This window comes from Stegodyphus dumicola, chromosome 2, assembly GCF_044657685.1.
Source record: "Stegodyphus dumicola isolate Sdum_Otavi_A_Nest chromosome 2, ASM4465768v1".
Taxonomy (NCBI): Eukaryota; Metazoa; Arthropoda; class Arachnida; order Araneae; family Eresidae; genus Stegodyphus; species Stegodyphus dumicola.
The window spans coordinates 228225642-228244666 of record NC_140769.1 but is presented as its reverse complement, the minus strand read 5'-3'; the positions used below and the strand labels follow the sequence as shown (position 1 = coordinate 228244666).

Sequence of the window (19025 nt, the reverse complement as noted above, 5' to 3'; positions counted from 1 at the left end):
ATTTTTTTTGTTTAAATTTTGAGTTTTTGAACCAAGTTTTAAATATTTCAAAAAATTTTATAAGTACTGCAAATCTTTTGCTACAGAACACAGGTAAGTATGTTAATTATATACTGTGTAAAGATTAATAAAGTATATTCATTAGAATTTATTTTAGGAGATCTGGTGTAAATGAAAATTTTCACAGAAATTTTACTAAATATTGCCTATATTTGAAAAATTAATGAAATGTTTTATAAAATTCATTTAAATTCATAGTTTTATATCCCATCTTACTCAAAAAGATGTGTGTTTAATTAAAATTTTATGTATTTAAAAAAAAGGGCTCCGTATGTAGGCACATACCAGCTGTTGAAAGCATTGATCATATCAGCAACATGATAATTTAGAAACTTTTTAATTTGTGATAACAAATTGATAAATCATTTAAGCACATTTCCCTAGCTCGGACAACGAACCTCAGTGTGCAAAAAGAGATTGATAAATTCTGTATCTTCGTCATTTTCCAAAAGCAGTTAAATAGTCTGTATTGCGCTCCTCTTGTATTCACTATTAAATTGATTATTTTTGTAACAACAGTGATTGCATCTTGCAATTCAGTGATTTTGTGCACAGTGATCCTGGTGTATAATGCAGTGATATGCAATAAATTTTGGAAAAAAAGGATCTTGTTGGCATAAAGCAATGAATCCAATATTCTTCCCTGTCATGGCTGTCACACCGTTGGATATTATTGAACATAATTTCTCAATTGGTATTTTAGTGGCAATCAAAAATAATTTTTTTATTGCAGAAAATAAATCCTTAGAAACTCTTCTTTTATGGTAAAATCGTCAAAGGCCATCTTGACTGTTATTGTCAGACATGCTACATCTGTTATATCTTTTGATTTGTCCTGTTGTGAGGGGGGGGGAAATGAACTTTTTTTGTTCATCTTTTATCAGTTGGGTTTCTAAGTGACCTATGATTGTTCCATTTCTCCTCGTAATAGTTCTAGCTGATAACCGCATAGCATTTATTGCCAAAACATTTTTTACTTTTAAAGTCTTCAAAAACTATGTCTGCAGATTCCAACATTGCTTCTTTTATTATTGTTCCATCCATATATGGCTTTTTTTTTCCTCAGCAAGTATATGTGAAACTTTAATCGCTGCAATTGTTTCTGCCTTTGATGTTTCAAACAGTTTGACAAAAGTAGATTGTTGTTTTGAAATCGATGACTTTTCATGGTATTAAAATTTTATTTCTTCGAAGTTAAGAAAGTTCAGGATACTCCGAGTCAAACTTTGGATGCATTGTTTTAACATGTCTCAAGGTTTTTTTTTTTTTTCTTTTTTTTTTTCATTTGCTGTACATTTATGTTGCATGATAAGGATATATATTTTGTCTTTATGAAGAAAAACTGATGCTCCCATTCTTCATTAAAATTATAAGTGCATTCTCGCTTAGGTTTGTTCATCATGGGTTGTTATTGTCATCAGTTTGTAAGAAAACATCCTGGATGATCAGAGAGTACATCAACGAATCTAACGAGAAAGCAACGTTAAAGTACATACATGCCTACTAATAATTGAGTTCACTGCCTGCCTAAAAGTTGGAAATTCAGAGTTTGTTTACAAATTAATCAACAGACAATCAGTTTTCACAGACAGATAGGCAAAGTAGACAGATATCGCACCCACTAAGTCTTTCTGCCTGCACATACAGGTGATTATATCAGAGAGGTTACACAACTGTGCTGCGTTGTTGGGTCAGTCCGACTTTAGTTGGCTCCACTCACCAGTGAAACGTTTCGAGCAGTGGTGATGCAATAAAGTGGTTGTTTGACGCATAGATGTAAATGTATATAATTTAATATGTAATATATGAACCTAAACCAAAAACTGCAAAATTTCACGCAAAGCCCAATAACATAGCACCGGCGCATTGAGACTGGGTGCCGTTTTCTCATCCCCTGGTGTAAACGTTATCAGTTCATATTAAAGCCGATCTTTTCTTTCTATGAAAATAGTGTTTAACATTTTAACTGTTGTTGTAGATGTTGTAGTTGCAAGGGGAGTTTTAATCAACGATTTTATTGCACAAAATGGATTGATTTTAGTAAATGAATCAGAAACCTACAATTTTTGTCCTCAGTGGGAGAATGTTGGACGGATCTAGTTTTGTGTTCACCAAGACTTAATACTCAGGAAGTTAGTATGGATATTTTGAATGAGGATTTTCTTAGCAACCACAGTTATACACTGGTTATCATAAATTAAGGAAAAATCACTAAAATAGCGATAACTCCCTCAAAAATAAGCCAAACCGTGTAAAATTCGAATATTGCCAAGTAAGAGTAGCTGAGTAAAACTGCGATATGCAAATTAGTGGCGCTGTTTTTAGAATACGTCATCTGCGAGGAGCATAAAAGTTCATGTTTGAGAGCAAGCCCACATATTTCACTGTGACAGTGACATCAGAAATCTGAGATAGCCAATTCGTAACAATGGCCTGCAGGCATCATTTGCCTGCAGAACTGCGATGGAGAGCCATTGGGAGACTAGAGGCAGGACAAAGTCAAACAGAAGTGGCCAGATGGCTAAATGTGAGTCCTTCTGTGGTTCATAGACATTGGAGGCAATTTCAAACCACAGATTCGGCATCTAGGAGGTTCAGCCAAGGGCAGCCAACTGCTACGAAAAGCGCCGATGACGGATATTTGACATTATGTGCACGCAGGAATAGAACCGCTACTCCGTCTCTTCTTAGATCCTCCCTTGCTGCAGCCACCAGAAGGTTCATGTCAACATCAACTGTGCGTAGAAGGCTTCACGAAGGTGGTCTGTATGCGAGGCGACCAGCCATTTGTGTGCCACTCACGTCACGCCATAGGAGGGACTGTTTTCAGTGGGCACGACATGTCCACTGGACGCCTGATCAATGGAGGACTGTTCTCTTTACGGATGAGTCTAGGTTTAGTCTAGAAAGCGATAGTAAGCATTATTTGATATGGAAAGAACCTAGAACCCATTATCATCCGTCAAACATCAGTGAAAGAGATGCATATGGAATGTGCAGTGTCTGTGTTTGGGGTGGTATCTCTTTGGGTGGATGCACAGACCTCCGTGTCTTTCCAAGGGGAATCGTGAATGCTCAGATTTATAGAGATTACATCCTTGATGTTTATGTGCGCCCATATGCCGGGGCAATAGGTGATGCTTTCCTGTTACAGGACGACAACGCAAGACCACACAGGGCTCACATCATAGATGATTATCTTCAACAGGAAACAATTATGCGCATGGAGTGGCCAGCTCGGTCCCCAGACTTGAATCTTATCGAGCACGTTTGGGATGCTTTAGGGAGACGTCTAGCTGCTCTCAATTCACCCTCTCAAACCCTTGTCGCACTTGCAACTGCTTTGCAAGAGCAATGGCTCTCGCTTCCTATGGAACTGATAGACTGCATAATTAAAAGCATCACACATAGCTTTATTGCTCCTAGAGGCGATCGTATTCCATATTGAAGGTACTTTTCCTATAGCAAACTGACACCTTCGATTTGTTCATTTTATACATGTGCTAATTTCTATACTACCATATTTGTCTGGTAATTTCTTTTTATGTTATTTGAAACCTTACTATGAGTTGTATATTGTGGGTAAGTTTCTTTAAATTCTACACTTTTCTAGTCACTACTTTTTCAGTAATTGTGATTTTTCCTTAATTTATGATAACCAGTGTATATGGGTTGAAACAGGACTAGGGTTGAAAGTGGAAAGTAATGAGAAATTTATAACTACTAATATTAATAGAATTAAGAGATTTAGTCGAAATATGAAAAAGGATTTATTAGAAATTGAAAATGAGATATTAAAATCTAAGAATGAGAAGGAACTGAATAAAGTGGTTTCACATATTGAGAATCATATTGTAACACAAATGTTGAAAAAGCTGAGTGTGCGGAAGAAAGAGAGGAAGGAAGTCTCCTTGGTGGAATTTGGAACTGGATAAAATAAGAAGACAAGTAAGAACGGCTGGTAAACGGACACAAATAAAAGGATCTAGAGATGGTATCAAGATTGCACGAAAAATCGAATGTAAAAGAAACCTAGCAAAGTATAAAAAAACCTATCAAGCATTGAGGAAAGAATATAAAAGTTATCTGTTTATGAGAGATGTGAATTATTGATGGGTTCCTTAGAGTTGCCACGGCTAAAATAAAAAAGAAAATGATTATTGAGAGAGATAGTGAAGCCCCTACAGCGTCTATTAACAACAATTACAAACAAATTATCAAAGATACTTTATATCTTAAGGATTTTAATGAGGATATAAATGAAGAAGAAATTATTATGGAAATGATTATTGAAAAAGATAGTGAAGCCCCTACAGCGTCTATTAACAACAATTACAAACAAATTATCGAAGATATTTTATATCTTAAGGATTTTAATGAGGATATAAATGAAGAAGAAATTATTATGGAGCAGGATGAAGATGAGAAGGATTTTGTTTATAATGAAATTTTGATTGTGATGCAAGGTCTAAGGTCTATTCCTGGGTTGGATGGGATCGGGGCCACATTGTTGAAGATATTGTTTGAAGATTGTCCTTCCTTTTTCATAGTGTTATATAATAGATGCTTGAAGTTGGGGATATTTCCAGATGTATGGAAAATTAATCTTGATTCCAAAGGATAAAGGAGGATTTCGTCCAATTTGCCTACTGAAAACATTTGCAAAGATTTATGATAAACTTTTAGTTAATAGACTGCAATATATTTTAAATAAGAAGAAAATAATTTCTGAAAGGCAGTTTGGTTTTAGAAAGGGAAGGTCAACCGAATTGGCTTTTTATACAGTCATATATGGCATTAGAGAGAAAAGAAAGACTAAGCATGTGGCTCTGGTTTCGTTTGACGCCAGGGTTGCTTTCGATAATGTAAGGTGGCTCTCCCTGATGCGACACCTGAAGAATATTGGAATTACTAAGAATGTATATGAAATTATAAAAAGTTACTTTAAAAGGTGAAAGATAGTTTTTAAGGGTCCATCTGATAATCTGAACCTGGTTTTGACATTTACAAAGGATGCCCCCGAGGCTCTTGCTATGCTCCTCTTTTCTGGGGACTCATTGTTAATGACTTACTGCAGAAATTCAATGTTTCATACTGTAAGATTGTCTGTCATGTCGAGTATATACAGTCAAAAGTCGTTGATCCGGACTCGTCGGGACTTCAGCGATTCCGGATTATCGATTTTTCCGGATTATAGATCATCAGTTTAAATCTGGTAAGATGGCATGCAGAAATTATAAAATTAAAAATGTGAAATCGTAATTTATGAAATAAAGAACAATTATGATCTAAAGGGTATCAAAATTTACAAAAAAAAAAAAAAAAAAAAAGCTTAATATTTATTTGTTTACTTTATTAAACATTTCTTTTAATGTAAGTTGTTTAAGTTGCTTCGTTTTATGTGATAATACTTTCTCTTTAATTCTATTCTATAAACAGACATAATTTCTTGTTCAGTTACAAAGTTCCGTTGTTCAAGTCCTATAATTGCTGTGTCGAGAATACCGACTAATTTGTCAATCGAAATTTTTTCGTTTTCAATAATCTCTGTGTCACTTTCTTCACTATCGGAAGCAAATTATAATGACGAGGAATTTGATTTAAATCATATCAAAAACGGAATACATCGAGATGAAATTCTACATTTAGTAAGGAATTATAAGCCAAATAAAATGGAAACATCTGCATTGAAGATACGGATAGTGCTGACAGATCAACTTCCAATTCATTGCGCGCCGCAGTGTCCCCCTTCCTCCCCAGCCGCAGAGCAGCGTGAAGTTGATAAACAGATTTTGGAGTGGTTAGGTCAGTTTTTGCAGCAATTCCACTTTTGTTTAATGGACTTTGAAACATACTTTCGCTTTCTAGATCCTTTACATATTAGTAAATATATATCGGAAATTCTATTTGACATAATCGAAACTTCAAGCTTACTTTTATAAAACTGCTCTAACAGTCTGCAAAAAATAATAAGCCAGATCCAATTCAAAGATTAAGGAACAACGCAATCTGCAACATTAACGGAAATAGATAATTAGATAATTTTAGCTTAGCTTATACCATCCGTTATACATTAAACGTGCATGCGTAAACGTATTTTGTGCATGCGCATGCCCTTTTCTGCAGCCATAAAGGTCTTACGTCGCTTTGACACATGCGCAGAAAGTTTGTAGCTTTGAGATCCGGATTATGGGTGTCCGAATTAACGACTTTTGACTGTATTGGTTATAGTGGAGGGAGACTCTTTTGAAAAAATGGAGAAAATAGTTAAAAAAGTCGAATCAATTTGAAATAAAATATATTTTAATAATGAAAAATTGTGTGGACTTTTCCCCCCTCGGGGTGCGAAAAACACTAGACACCCCCCCCCACACACACACAATTGAAATTTAGGGTAATCGTGTCAAATTTGGTGAAAATATGAAATATATAGGATATATTATTGATAGGAAATTAAGTTTTGCAGAACATTTTAAGCATATACATAGAATAACAGATAACATTTTAAAATGTTTTAAGTATAATTTTAGTGCTGTTACTTTGAATAGAAAGAGTTCCACCTTGATAGAGATATTTAGAAATGTGATCATCCCTAAAATATTTTACGGATTCAGAGCTTGGGGCCTGCAGAAGGGCTTGATGCTTACCATTACAAGAGCCTTCAGAACCGTTTCGATTGAAGTTGCCTGTGTCCTTGCGGGGGTTTTGTCCCTCTCGATTTCATACAAATTATGCTACAAAATTTTTCTGTTACCTTGTAAAATTGTTATAGATACTGAAATTAGACAAAAAGTACTCACAAGTAAGGTCTTTCAACAAGATAATGAGGATATTATTCACTCAATGATAGGATTTGGATTATTTTATGATCTTGAGTTTCCTTCTGGTGGCGAAACAAACGTTTTGACAGATGGTTCTGGAATTGATAAGGAGACAGTATGAGAATAAAACTTAAACCAATGAATTCCTTTATCAAGCAGAACTATATGCATTGACAGAGGCTTTGAATTGGATTAATAAAAAATTAACAGTTCGATGTTTTATGAGTATTTATACTGATGCCCTATCTGCACCCAACCAGACCATAAAAATCAACTGATTAATGAAATAAAAGACTTGTTTAAAAAAGTTGAAAGAAAATATATTGTTAAATTACACTGGATGAAGGCATAAAGTGGAATTGTCGGAAATGAAAGAGCACACACCCTTGCTAAAATGGTGGCACTTGGGGACGGGACTGATAATTTTGATAGCCAAGATTCAAGAAAAAGACTATTGCTGAAGTAGAAAACTGGATTTATACAGAATGGAATTTTTCTTGAGAGCCATCTAATAACGAAAAAAGAGTCAATAAAAAATATAAAGTTAAACAAGAAGATAAATATTATAAAATAATCAGTGGTGGGGCAAGGGAGGGCATCTGTCCCTGGGTGCAGCATTCAGGCGGTGCCAAATTAATGCTACGAATTTTTTTAATGAAATGTTTTCCATTCTTGGCACACAGAAAGGGGTGCAAATTCTTCAGTTGTCCCCAGGCGCTGGAATCCTAGCTGCGTCATTGTAAATAATGTTTATATAAATCAAGAACTGACTAGTCATGGGCATTTTCTGGCTTATGTGTATTGCTTCCATCTAGAGAATAATGATAAATGCTTATTTTGTGATAAGTTTGCGAATGTCAGGCACTTTGTCGATGAATTTACGCTTACCTGAAGTGCAAAACAGAAATATAGAAAGAATTTTAAGGAAGATTTTAAAAGGAACTATTCAAATTTGAAAGATTTTGCGGAGACAATAATGAAGATTATAAATGCGAACAAAGATAGAATTGGAATTTGGCACTAAGACTCAGATTTTGGACTTAATGTTTTTTTGGGGGGATAGTGTAAAGCATTAGCATTTCAGTGGAAAATATTCCACAGTGTCTAGTGATTTGACTAATGTCAAATTGTTGTCATGATATTATGGGTAATAGACAGTCCCATACACTATATATGGATGACTTTATGAGACTGAATCATTAGAAAGAGATTAAAGTATAATTCGTCGGGCTGAGGAGTTTGAGACTGCATGCAGCATTATGTCATGAGCTTAAATGGTATTTAGAATGACAGAAACATGTATCCAAAGGTTTAGCAATAGTCATTCGTCAGCAGCTGAGCTAAGTCAACGGAGAGTCAGTATCCTGTCCTACAGGCAAGAAAGGATCAATGGTAGACAATAAGGGAAATTGCGAACAATATGCAATGCTCTTCTGATGTCTAATATCCTATTTTATTATGGCTAGAGGTTTGTTCTTTGTGTTGGGTGTTTCAGTGATCAATACAGGGTGTACCATTAATTTTTACTCATCAGAGGTGGTATTTTCTTCTATGCCATGAATGCAAAAATTGGGTAGCTCAGTACTGAAGTTTGAGTATATTTTATATTGGGTTGGCTAGAAAGTAATTTTAGTTCACACAAATAGCTAGTGTTATGTTTGTTTTCTTATTCTTCTGTCAATCTTATAATTACTTTTCTTTTGAGATTTGGGAGCTGACATTTTTAGATTGCTATAGAAACAAATTCTGCATGTTTTTGTTTCAAACTGTTAGTATTTACAGTCAATTTTAACATGGGGGACCAAAACAAACATTTCAGCATATTTTACTTAGTTTCATAAAGGCAAGAAAGTGGCTGAGGCTTGCAAAGAGACGTGAAGTTTATGGTATTGTTGCTTAATGCATGTGTCAGGATTGGTGTAAAAAATTTCATTCTCATAATGTTTCAATTGCAGATGACCAACGTTGTGGCCAACCTTCTGAAGTTGATGGTGACAAAATTAAAGCCATAATTGTATTGAATTTGTCGTGTAATTGTGCAAGAGATTTTACAAAAAGGTTAAATGTATCACACTACAGTCATGTTCTTTTTGGTAACTTAAACTATGAGAACTCTATCTAAAACATAAGTGACTCTCACTGTGTTTTAGATAATGACTACGGCTTTGAAATTATGACAAATAAAAATTTCGAAATTATGAAAGTGTAGGAAGGGTATAAAAGGCCCTTATCCGAGTTACATACGTTTATCCGAGTTAAATAAAAATTATTTAACTCGGATAAAAATATAAATAAGTTTAAAAGAAGGCACTGCTCATGCTTACGGAACCAGCCAGCATTTATGGTTTAACTTAAAACATAAGAAAATTTTAATTAGTTAGCCAAAAGGCTACACAGACATAAAACACATAAGTTGGCTCAAAAACCTAATGTCAGCGCAGTGAGCCGTCGAGACTAATGTAATGCCATAGGTATACTGTTCTCAAGAGAATCGAGTAGCAGATGTGATCTTCATCAGGCTCTTATTGTACCTTCTAAAACCTTCCTTTAAATACTATCTCTTTCTACCTCATTTGAATATGCGCACTGGAAATTAGCATTCTGGCAGGAAAATGGAAAGTAAAAAAGAGAGCAAAGCTAATTATCATAAAATAACTGGTTAGTAAAACTACATGTATACTCTACAACATACAACAATGAAAATGCACATAAGATGTCTTGGACTCGTTAAGAAGCTCGATATTTGGATTCTGTATGAATTGAAAGAAAGTCATTTAAAAAGGGAATCAATATTTGTGATGCGCATTTCAAATACACTCATGTCCATAAATTAAGGATAATGCAAAATCAGGCAAAGGAAGAGTTAGAAACAAAACAAATTTGACTTATTTGTAAAGCTTATTTATTAAACAAAAGGTAAAGAGCAAAAAAAGATGCTATATGTTTGATATTATTAAAAAAATTAGCGATTTTTTTTCTCCCTGGAGCAAATTACAAAAAAAAAAAACCTATTTACAAAAAACCAATATTACATGGTTGGTATGATTGTTAATACATTGTATGTCTCCCAGACGATGCAATACAATCCGTACAACGCCTAGACATGCTGAGTATCAAATTATTGATCTGATCTTGGGAGATATTACACCACTCAAAAAGCAATGCTCTCCGAAGTTCCGGTAGACATGTAGGAGGAGATTGACGGGCTGCAACTCGTCGGCCAAGCATGTCCACACATGCTCTAGTGGATTCAAGTCCGGTGAGAATGCTGGACAGTCCATACAGGTGATATCCTCCAATTGAAGGCATTTGTTTACGATTTGTTTACGGTGAGGACGGCCGTTGTCATCCATAAACACAAATTGTGGCCCATGACCCCCCGAAACAAACGTACATGTTGTTCCAGAATGACGTCCCAATAGATTTGGCTTGTCATGGTTCCAATTTGAACATGCAGGTTGGTTCTGGAACCCAGAATAATTCTACCCCAAACGAGCACTCCTGCACCACAGTAACTCCACACCTAAACGGTGTCGTTCAATGATGTTTTCTTGGTGGTAACGGGTACCTGGAGCTCTCCATATGAAAGTCCGGCGAGAATCAGACTGCAAGCTAAACCTGGACTCATCGGAAAACATCACACAAGCCCCCTGTTGCGGTGTCCACAATGCATGCTCTTTACTCCAGGCTAACCGCAGGCGACAGTGAGTTGCAGTAAGTGGAACGCATCTGACAGGTCTATGAGCATATAGACCAATCTGCCCTAAGCGTCTGTACACGGTCTGCCTTGAAATTGTCGTACCAGTGACTGAAGAGATCTGACGAGACAGGTCTGAGGCTGTGTTCCGCCTGTTTCTTTTGGCAGTAACTGCCAAATACCAGTCCTCATTCGACATTGTAACTCTGGGGCGACCTGTGCTGTAACGTCTACTCACATTACCATCATCTTGGAATTGTTGCCAAAGCCTGGAGATGACACTCTGGGCAATTCCAAGTTCGTCTGATACTTACAGTTGGATACGCCCACATTCCAGACGGCCGATAATTCTACCACGTAAAAAATCATCCAAATGCATCCTTTGTGTCATAACTATTTGGTTATTGCACTGAAATGCTTATAAAGCGCCTACGAACAATTTTACTTCTTTGCGTGTATTCCTTATATATCACTCTCTTACACTCTCATCATTGTGACGTACCATCGGTGTCATCTGGTTACTTCCTGAAATTTGCATATGATTCTTGAAGATGTGTGTAGGGATTTTACAGGTGATATATTTATTTTAGAGCTCGATTTCCGCATGACTCCGAATTATCCTTAATTTATGGACATGAGTGTATAATGCAGATCTTTATTTGAATGAATTATCACTGGTGATGAAGAATGGATTGTCTACAATAACATTAATTGAAAAAGATTGTGGACCAAACATGATGAATCAGCACAAACCATATCAAAAGCTAAATTGCATCAGAAAAAAAGATTGTGCTATCATTTGTTGTGAGATTACAAATGTATTGTGTTCTGAGCTGCTTCCAAGCAACCAAAGGATCAACTCAGATGTTTACTGTGAACAACTTATGAAAATGAAGGAAGCAACCAAAGAGAAGAAGCCAGACTTGGCAAAATGCAAAAGAATTTTGTTCCCTCACAACATTGTGAGGCCTGACACATCTTTAGCAAAGCATCTGAAATTATTGGAGCTTGGTTGGACAGTGATGTTGCATCCTGCATATAGCCCCGACCTTGCGCTATCGGATTATCATTTATTTCAAAATTTACAGAACTTCTTGGAGGAAAAAAATCAGTTATAATAATAACTTCTAATTATGCGTTTTCTTGATTTTCCCCATGTGTAACGTGTGTACAGGCCAGTTTCCCTTAGAAAGTTTTCCCCACAAAGGCATCTCTCTTCTTAGGTAGATAGCCCTCAAAGAGCCATAATTAACCAAACCAAGCCACCAAATCCATCATCTATCTACACATTCATCTATTAAATAGCTGTGGTTCTAAATGTCTGTTCATAAATGACAATGCTATGCTTTGTAACACGGTGGCTGTGAGTTAGTTGTTGGAGAGTGAATATATTCACTGCATGATTCCTAAACCTAAATTTAATCTCATTTGGTGATTCTGAAGAGGTTACTGGTAAAATATTACAGCTGCCAGTAAAGGTTCTGCAGCTGCGACAGGAGTAGGTTATGATGTATCAAGAGCTTAGTAATATTCTCATAGTGGGCAGGAATAGACAGTGACTAACCTGCATCTTAATGAGGGATGTTCATATTCCCTACGGAGAGCTGGATGTTTTATCTTCTTTCCTGCAGTACTCAGAAACCGCTTTTGAATAAAGGTTTCATTTTGCAGTTTTGCGATTTTTTTTTTTCTTGCGTGTGTTCACATTCTGCACAGTATTATATCTTGATTACGTTATGGTACTCCTTGTACTGATTTGAAATAATGTTACATGATGTTATATGTAAAAAACTGTCCTATCCTTAATTTTTGCATATATATTTAAGATTTCAAATTTAGTATATATTTCATTATTTGAAATATGTTAATAATTAAATTATTTTAGTGTTTATGCATTTTAAATTTGTTAATGTGCTAGTAATTCAAGTGTTTAATCTGTTTAAAATTATCTGTAAGTTGTTTTATTCATGAAATGTATACTTCTCTAAATTTTCATAGATTCTTTGCAGTGAAAGTAACTTATGTAAGAATTATCCCATAGATATATTTGTTTATTTCTGAAACAAAATTTTAACTGTGTTATTTAAATATTAAAAAGAGTAGTAATTATGTAATCCTTAAAGTATAATAATTATGAGTACCATTAAGTATTAATCCATAATAATTTAGTAATTGGAAATTGTATGATTCTCAGAGTGCTAATTAAATATTTCTGATTATTTGTGAGAAAAATATTAATGTAAAATGCTTTAAATGAAACTTAACTATAAAAATGATGTCATTATGTTTGATTTTAATAAGAATTTTTTATTTTCAGGTCATTTTTACTCATCAGCCGCATCCTTTTTCTACTATTTCTAAGAAATTTACTCTGCAGGATGACAGATATCAAATTATATTTGAAGATACTAAAATTCAAGAATTATTTGAGTTGCTATTACAAAATAAATGTAGAACTTGTTCAGAAATTTTTCATTCTTTTGAAAAATTGAAAGAACATACAAGGAGGAAACATGAATTGTTTTATTGTGAACTGTGTACTGACAATTTAAAGGTTAGTACCATTTGCATGTGTTTCATAATTTTCATGATCTGCATTTTGGTTGCAAATAGATACATTTTTATTATTTATAATTTGTGTGTTATGTGATATGTTTAATGAAAAAGTGTGTATCTTCTGATTAAGGACAGCAAGCATATATATCTTTAAAAAAAAGTTCTTTCTAAAAATAAGCAACAAAGGCAAAACACGGAATAAAACAAAAGCTATTTAATAAATATGCAGGAAATTGATCCAAGAGATTGGTGTGGCATTACTTGACCGCAAGGCAAACAATAAAGTGGAGGCATACAAAAACACATGTATTACAATTGTTACAGTGCAAAAAATCAAATGAGTCAAAAGAATGGGCAATGGAAACAGACTAATAATGGGTGTGATGCCCTCTAGCTGAAATGCATGCTTGACAAGGTACTGTTCTGTTATCGGGACCAGATTCAGAAATGTATGCACATGTATGTGTGTACACACATATGCATGAACACATCCATCCATATATACATACATTTCTTGATTTGGTCCATATAACAGAACAGTACTCTTGATCATGATGAGGCAAGCTGACAATAGTGTCATTGATTTTTCGTTGTGGCAGAAGCACTCATTCCTGTAGTAATAAATGCCAGAGCTCTTGCACAATGTCTGTCGACACAAAGTGACCTGCTATCCATCGTCCCAACATATCCCGCACTTGCTGTATGGGATTCAGTCTGGTGATCCAGCAGACCACAGCAGATATGGAATGTTTTCATTCTCCAGATAACTCTACACCACTCAAGCTTTATGTAGGTAGGCATTATTGTCCAAACTATTGTGCCAGTACCCATTGCAGCAATAAAAAGATGCACAAGAGGGTGTGGAATTTTGTCATGATATCTGACAGTTGTGACAGAAGCACCATGAACCATCTAGAAATCGATGCGTCCACCCATTGTTATCTCAGCCCATACAAGAAAGCTTCCTCCTCTTGTAGCACTTAGCTTCTTTTGATGATGTTTAGTACTCGGTAGTGTTTCCCTGCTCTAGCATATCATTGCCCTTCAGTAATCATTGTGGATGCTAAATCGAGACTCTTCCATAAAGAGTACATGGTCTCACTGCTCTGGCATCCAACTGCAATGTTCATGGGTCCAGTTCAAGCATTCTGTGATAAGCGATGGGGACAAAGAAACCTTAGTTCTTCGGATGTACAATCCACCTTCATGCAGTTGACGCAACACAGTTTGGTGGCGTATGGGCTATCGTGCAGTAGCAGAGAGATGCTATGCCAGCTGTCGGGCTGTAAGCGATCTAGAGTCTTGCAAATAGCAACAAGAAGTGATTATCTGCCATTATGGGAATCCTTCAGCGTCCAGACCCAAATTTTCTACAAGTTTTGGTAATGATTCCAGAGCCTATTGACACTACAATGCACATTCAGCTCTCTCACAACAGTGGATTATCTTGCACCAGCTTGCAACATCCCAACAGCCCTCCATTGCATTTCAATTGGTCTCTTTGACTCATGCTTTCCACTTTGGCTATCTCAGATTACATATGGAACTATTGCTGCTTGCAAACTGACACGTAGGTCCTTTTTAAGCATAGTTTTAAGCATGCCCCCTTTTTAAGGCATTGTGGTGTGACTACGGGACTGCGTTTTATGCTAATTTGGGTTGCCTATTTGCATTCAATGATGCAACCTCTATCTCATGTGTAAGTTCTATGTTTTAATTCCCCTTTTTACACTCATACCTTTTCTTTTAGTTTTTATTGCTTATTTTTTTTTCGCGCGAGTATAATATATTTTTTAAAAATTTTGTTGTTCATTATGAGACTATTTTTCTATTATTTTTATGCTGTAAGGAAACAAGAATCTAGTTATACAAAGGCTTACCATATCTTTTGCTCAAAACAAGACAATTTTGGAAAAATGCAACAGAAAATAAAACCTACTAGAATAAGTTCCTGTGTGTGAAAAAGCTAAAGAAAGAAGTTGTTAACAAAAAAATAACAGTAAGTTAAAAGAAATTTTTAATAGCTCAACTGAACATAACTTATTAAGAAGTTGTTAGTACATTCAAAAGTCTTTAATCCGGACGTCCATAATCCGCAATTATCTATAATCCGGACCTCAAAGCTACAAACTGTGCATGCGCGTTTAATGTATAATGGACGTGCATGCGCGTTTAATGTATAATGGACGGTATAAGCTAAGCTAAAATTATCTATTTCAGTTAATGTTGCAGATCGCCTTGTACCTTAATCTTCTAATTGGATTCGGCTTATTATTTTTTGCAGACTGTTAGAGCAATTTTATAAAAGTAGGCTTGAACTTTCAATTATGTCAAAAAGAATTTCCGATTCTGGAGCTGCCAAAGGATCTACAAAGCGAAAGCATGCCTTGATGTCCATCAAACAAAAAGTGGAATTGCTGTAAAAAATGGATCAAGGCATATTCTTTGTTTCTCTAACCATGTTTATCAATTTCACGCTGCTCTGCAGGGGGGGGATGTCGCTGCACGCAATGAACTGGAAGTTGATCTGTCAGCACTATCCTTATCTTCAGAGCAGATGTTTTTATTTTATTCGGCTTATAATTCCTTACTAAATGTAGTATTTCATCTCGACGTACTCCGTCTTTGATATGATTTAAATCAAATTCTTCATCATTATAAATATTACGAACACTTCAAATAGTTTTCTGGTTGCAGTTTTTTAATTTCGACTATGCGTAATGTATGCGTTATGCATGCGCGCGTTGAAAGAAATGTTTAATTATATAATTATTTAATTATTAATTATAGAATTAAAGAGAAAGTATTATCATATAAAAAACGAAGCAACTTAAACAACTTACTTTGAAAGAAATGTCTAATACAGTAAACAAATAAATATTAAGCTTTTTTTTTTTTTTTTTTTTTTTTTTTTTTTTGTAAATTTTGATACCTTTTAGATCATAATTGCTCTTTATTTCATAAATTACGGTTTCATATTTTTAATTTTATAATTTCTGCATGCCATTTTACCAGATTTAAATTGATGATCTATAATCTAGAAAAACCGATAATCCGGAATCACCGAAGTCCCGATGAATCCGGGTTAAAGACTTTTGACTGTATTTTGCACTAGTGTGAATTTTCTTTAAAAATTCTTTATTTTTAATAAATAATTTACTGTGGATTATTTCACTATTAATTTTACAGCTTAGTAAAGTTAGAGTTGATTTAATCATTCTACCTGTTTATTCACACTGTATCATATTCATTGTTGAGGATACACTTTTGACTTGTTCTGATGTGCCTGATGTTAAAAATTAATTCTGATATTTTTAAATGATTGCACAGTGCCCCCCTCCCAAATGACTGAGAAGTGGTTTCCACTTTTCTTAGTACTTGTAATTTTTCCAAATTTCATATTTAGCTGACTAAAAAGCTTCATCCAAAAGTTGATTTTGCTTATTGTATTATTTGCAAGAGTTTCATTTATTCTAACCTGAAGCTTCAGTTTCAGATCATCTTAATTCACTCTTGTTTACCTAAATAAAAGATTCTACTCCATCAAAACTGTTTTTCCATAGCTCAATATAAGAAAGGCATTGTCATAAATGCTTTTGTAATTATTCTAGTTTCTAATATTTGGTTAAAAATGGCTGGAGGGTTAAAAATGTCTCCCACTGTGTGGTAAAATTTTGTGCACTCCACTGCTATACTGGCCAGTGCAAACTGGCTTTGCATCTGCTGAACAGGTTTCCGGATTTGCTCGACAGAAGGAGAAGCTTTCAGTATTACATGTGCTACATTTGACACATTTCAAGTGCTGCCGTGAGTTTCTGAAAAACACGTTTCACATTATTTGTACAATCGCAGATTTTTTTTCAAAAATGAATAGTCCTTTTTTTAATTCATCAATAAATACACAGTTTCATTTTGCCATTTTGAAGATTTAATTTAATGTACTGTACAAAGTAATTGCAGATTTCATAATTTGAACTCAACTAAATTAGGGTCATATGCAACAGTAACATGACCACTATAAGTTCCTGTGTTGCCAACTCTAATTGAAACAAAATATATAAAAAATGAAGTAAAATTATCCTGATATAAGTAGTGTCATCACTTCATATAAGAACTGCAGATTTATTTTATGTATTAGAATTTTAATATGTGCTGAATTTGACATAAATTGGTTTAAATTCTTTCCTTAATATATGAACCTGCTGAAAATTTTCTTTTTTGTTTTCATATTTTAAGAATTATAAATAAGCTGTAGTCCAGCTTCTGTCTGATTTCATTTTTAATTAAAGTCTTAGTAATATCTTCTAATTTTCAGTTAATGTAGATTGTAAATAAATTTCAGTATCTTTTAATTTTGAAAATGTATACTTTTAAGCACTTGTAGCTGTTAATAATGGCATTTGTTTTCACAGGGAATACTGTAATACATTGACTACCAATAAGTATTTGGACACCTATGCAAATGACGATATCTAAGGTACATCACGGAATCCACTGGTATATATTGTGTAGAAAACAGAATCGGCTTTAGTCGCATGCAAGATGCCTCGCAGTTCTGAGCTTTCTGATTTCGAGAAAGGTATAATTATCAGGTATCACAAATGTAGCCAATCCTTAAGAGACGTATCTAGCAATCTGATGTACCCAAAATCGACAGTGGCCTATGTGATTAAGAAGTGGGAGGTGAGCGGTGATTGTCGGAATGTGCCCTGAGTCGGCAGACCAATGAAACTGGAGATAGAGAGTGACGAGTGCTGTCCAGAGAAATTCGGAAGAACCGCACCCAACCGATGGCCCTCATCCGGGAGTATTGTTTCAATGAATACCATCCGTAAGGAAGCACATCTGCTTGGTTTTCATGGTCGTGCTGCTGCCCATAAACCTTTGATCACAAAGTCCAATCGCGCTGCTCTGTTAATGTGGTGCAAAGCACATCGAAATTTGACCGTAGGTCAGTAGAAACGGGTTCTTTGGAGTGACGAATCAAGGTTCACCCTTTGCCGTTCAGATGGCAGGGTCTGGGTCTGGCGTCTACCTGGAGAACGTCTCCTACCAGAATGCATTGTGCCAACAGTCAAGTTCGGAGGAGGTGGAATTATGGTCTGGGGGTGTTTCTTCTGGTATGGGCTGAGACCGTTGGTCCCCATTCATGGTAAGCTCAACTCCAATGCCTACTGCACTATTTTGGATGACAATGTGCTTCCTACGTTGTGGCAGTTTTACGGGTTGGACCCCTGTTACTTTCAGGATGACAATGCCAGTTGTCATGTTTCGACGTTAACCAAGGCTTGGTATGGTGCCAATGGAGTTCATCGAAAGGACTGGCTTGCCCAGAGTCCAGACCCGAACTCTATTGAAAACCTCTGGAACGAGTTGCATCGCCGAATTCAGGGGTGCACTACCCGTGCAAAATCGGTGAAGAAACTTTTATGTCTTCTCCAAGCCGAGTGGAAGAAAATACCACTAGCTGTCATACAAAGACTTCTGGAAAGTATGCCCCGGAGAGTCCACGCTGTAATTACCTCTCGTGGAGGCTCTACCAACTATTGATTTTGAATAAAGTTAGTTTTTCTTTTCTATCACAGGTGTCCAAATGCTTATTGGTAGTCAGTGTATGTGGGAAGAAAATTATATTCAGCTACATAATGTAAATTTCAGTTGGTTATGTACATTTTGTCTGTAATTGTATAACTATTCACAATTTATCAAACAGTTCAGTGCCATCCATGTCTTTAATTTCTTGATGAATTTAACATTTAATTAGAATTTTACATTTAAAGCTCATTTGTCTAAAAGCTCATAGTCTTATCATGAAAACTCATTTGTCTTATCATGAATCAGTTTATAGGTGTTATATAAAACTTGTGAACTGTCGCATTTTAATTGTTGAA

General features: G+C 35.2%; 1 protein-coding gene across 1 annotated transcript in view; it reads left to right on the top strand.

Annotated features, from left to right (window-relative positions):
• Positions 1-19025, top strand: part of LOC118187070 (E3 ubiquitin-protein ligase ZNF598) — a 58033-nt gene that overhangs the window by 18837 nt on the left and 20171 nt on the right. The window contains exon 2 of the mRNA XM_085811853.1: positions 12896-13132. Coding sequence (XP_085667979.1) covers positions 12896-13132 — 237 coding nt within the window. The remainder of the gene's footprint in view (positions 1-12895; positions 13133-19025) is intronic.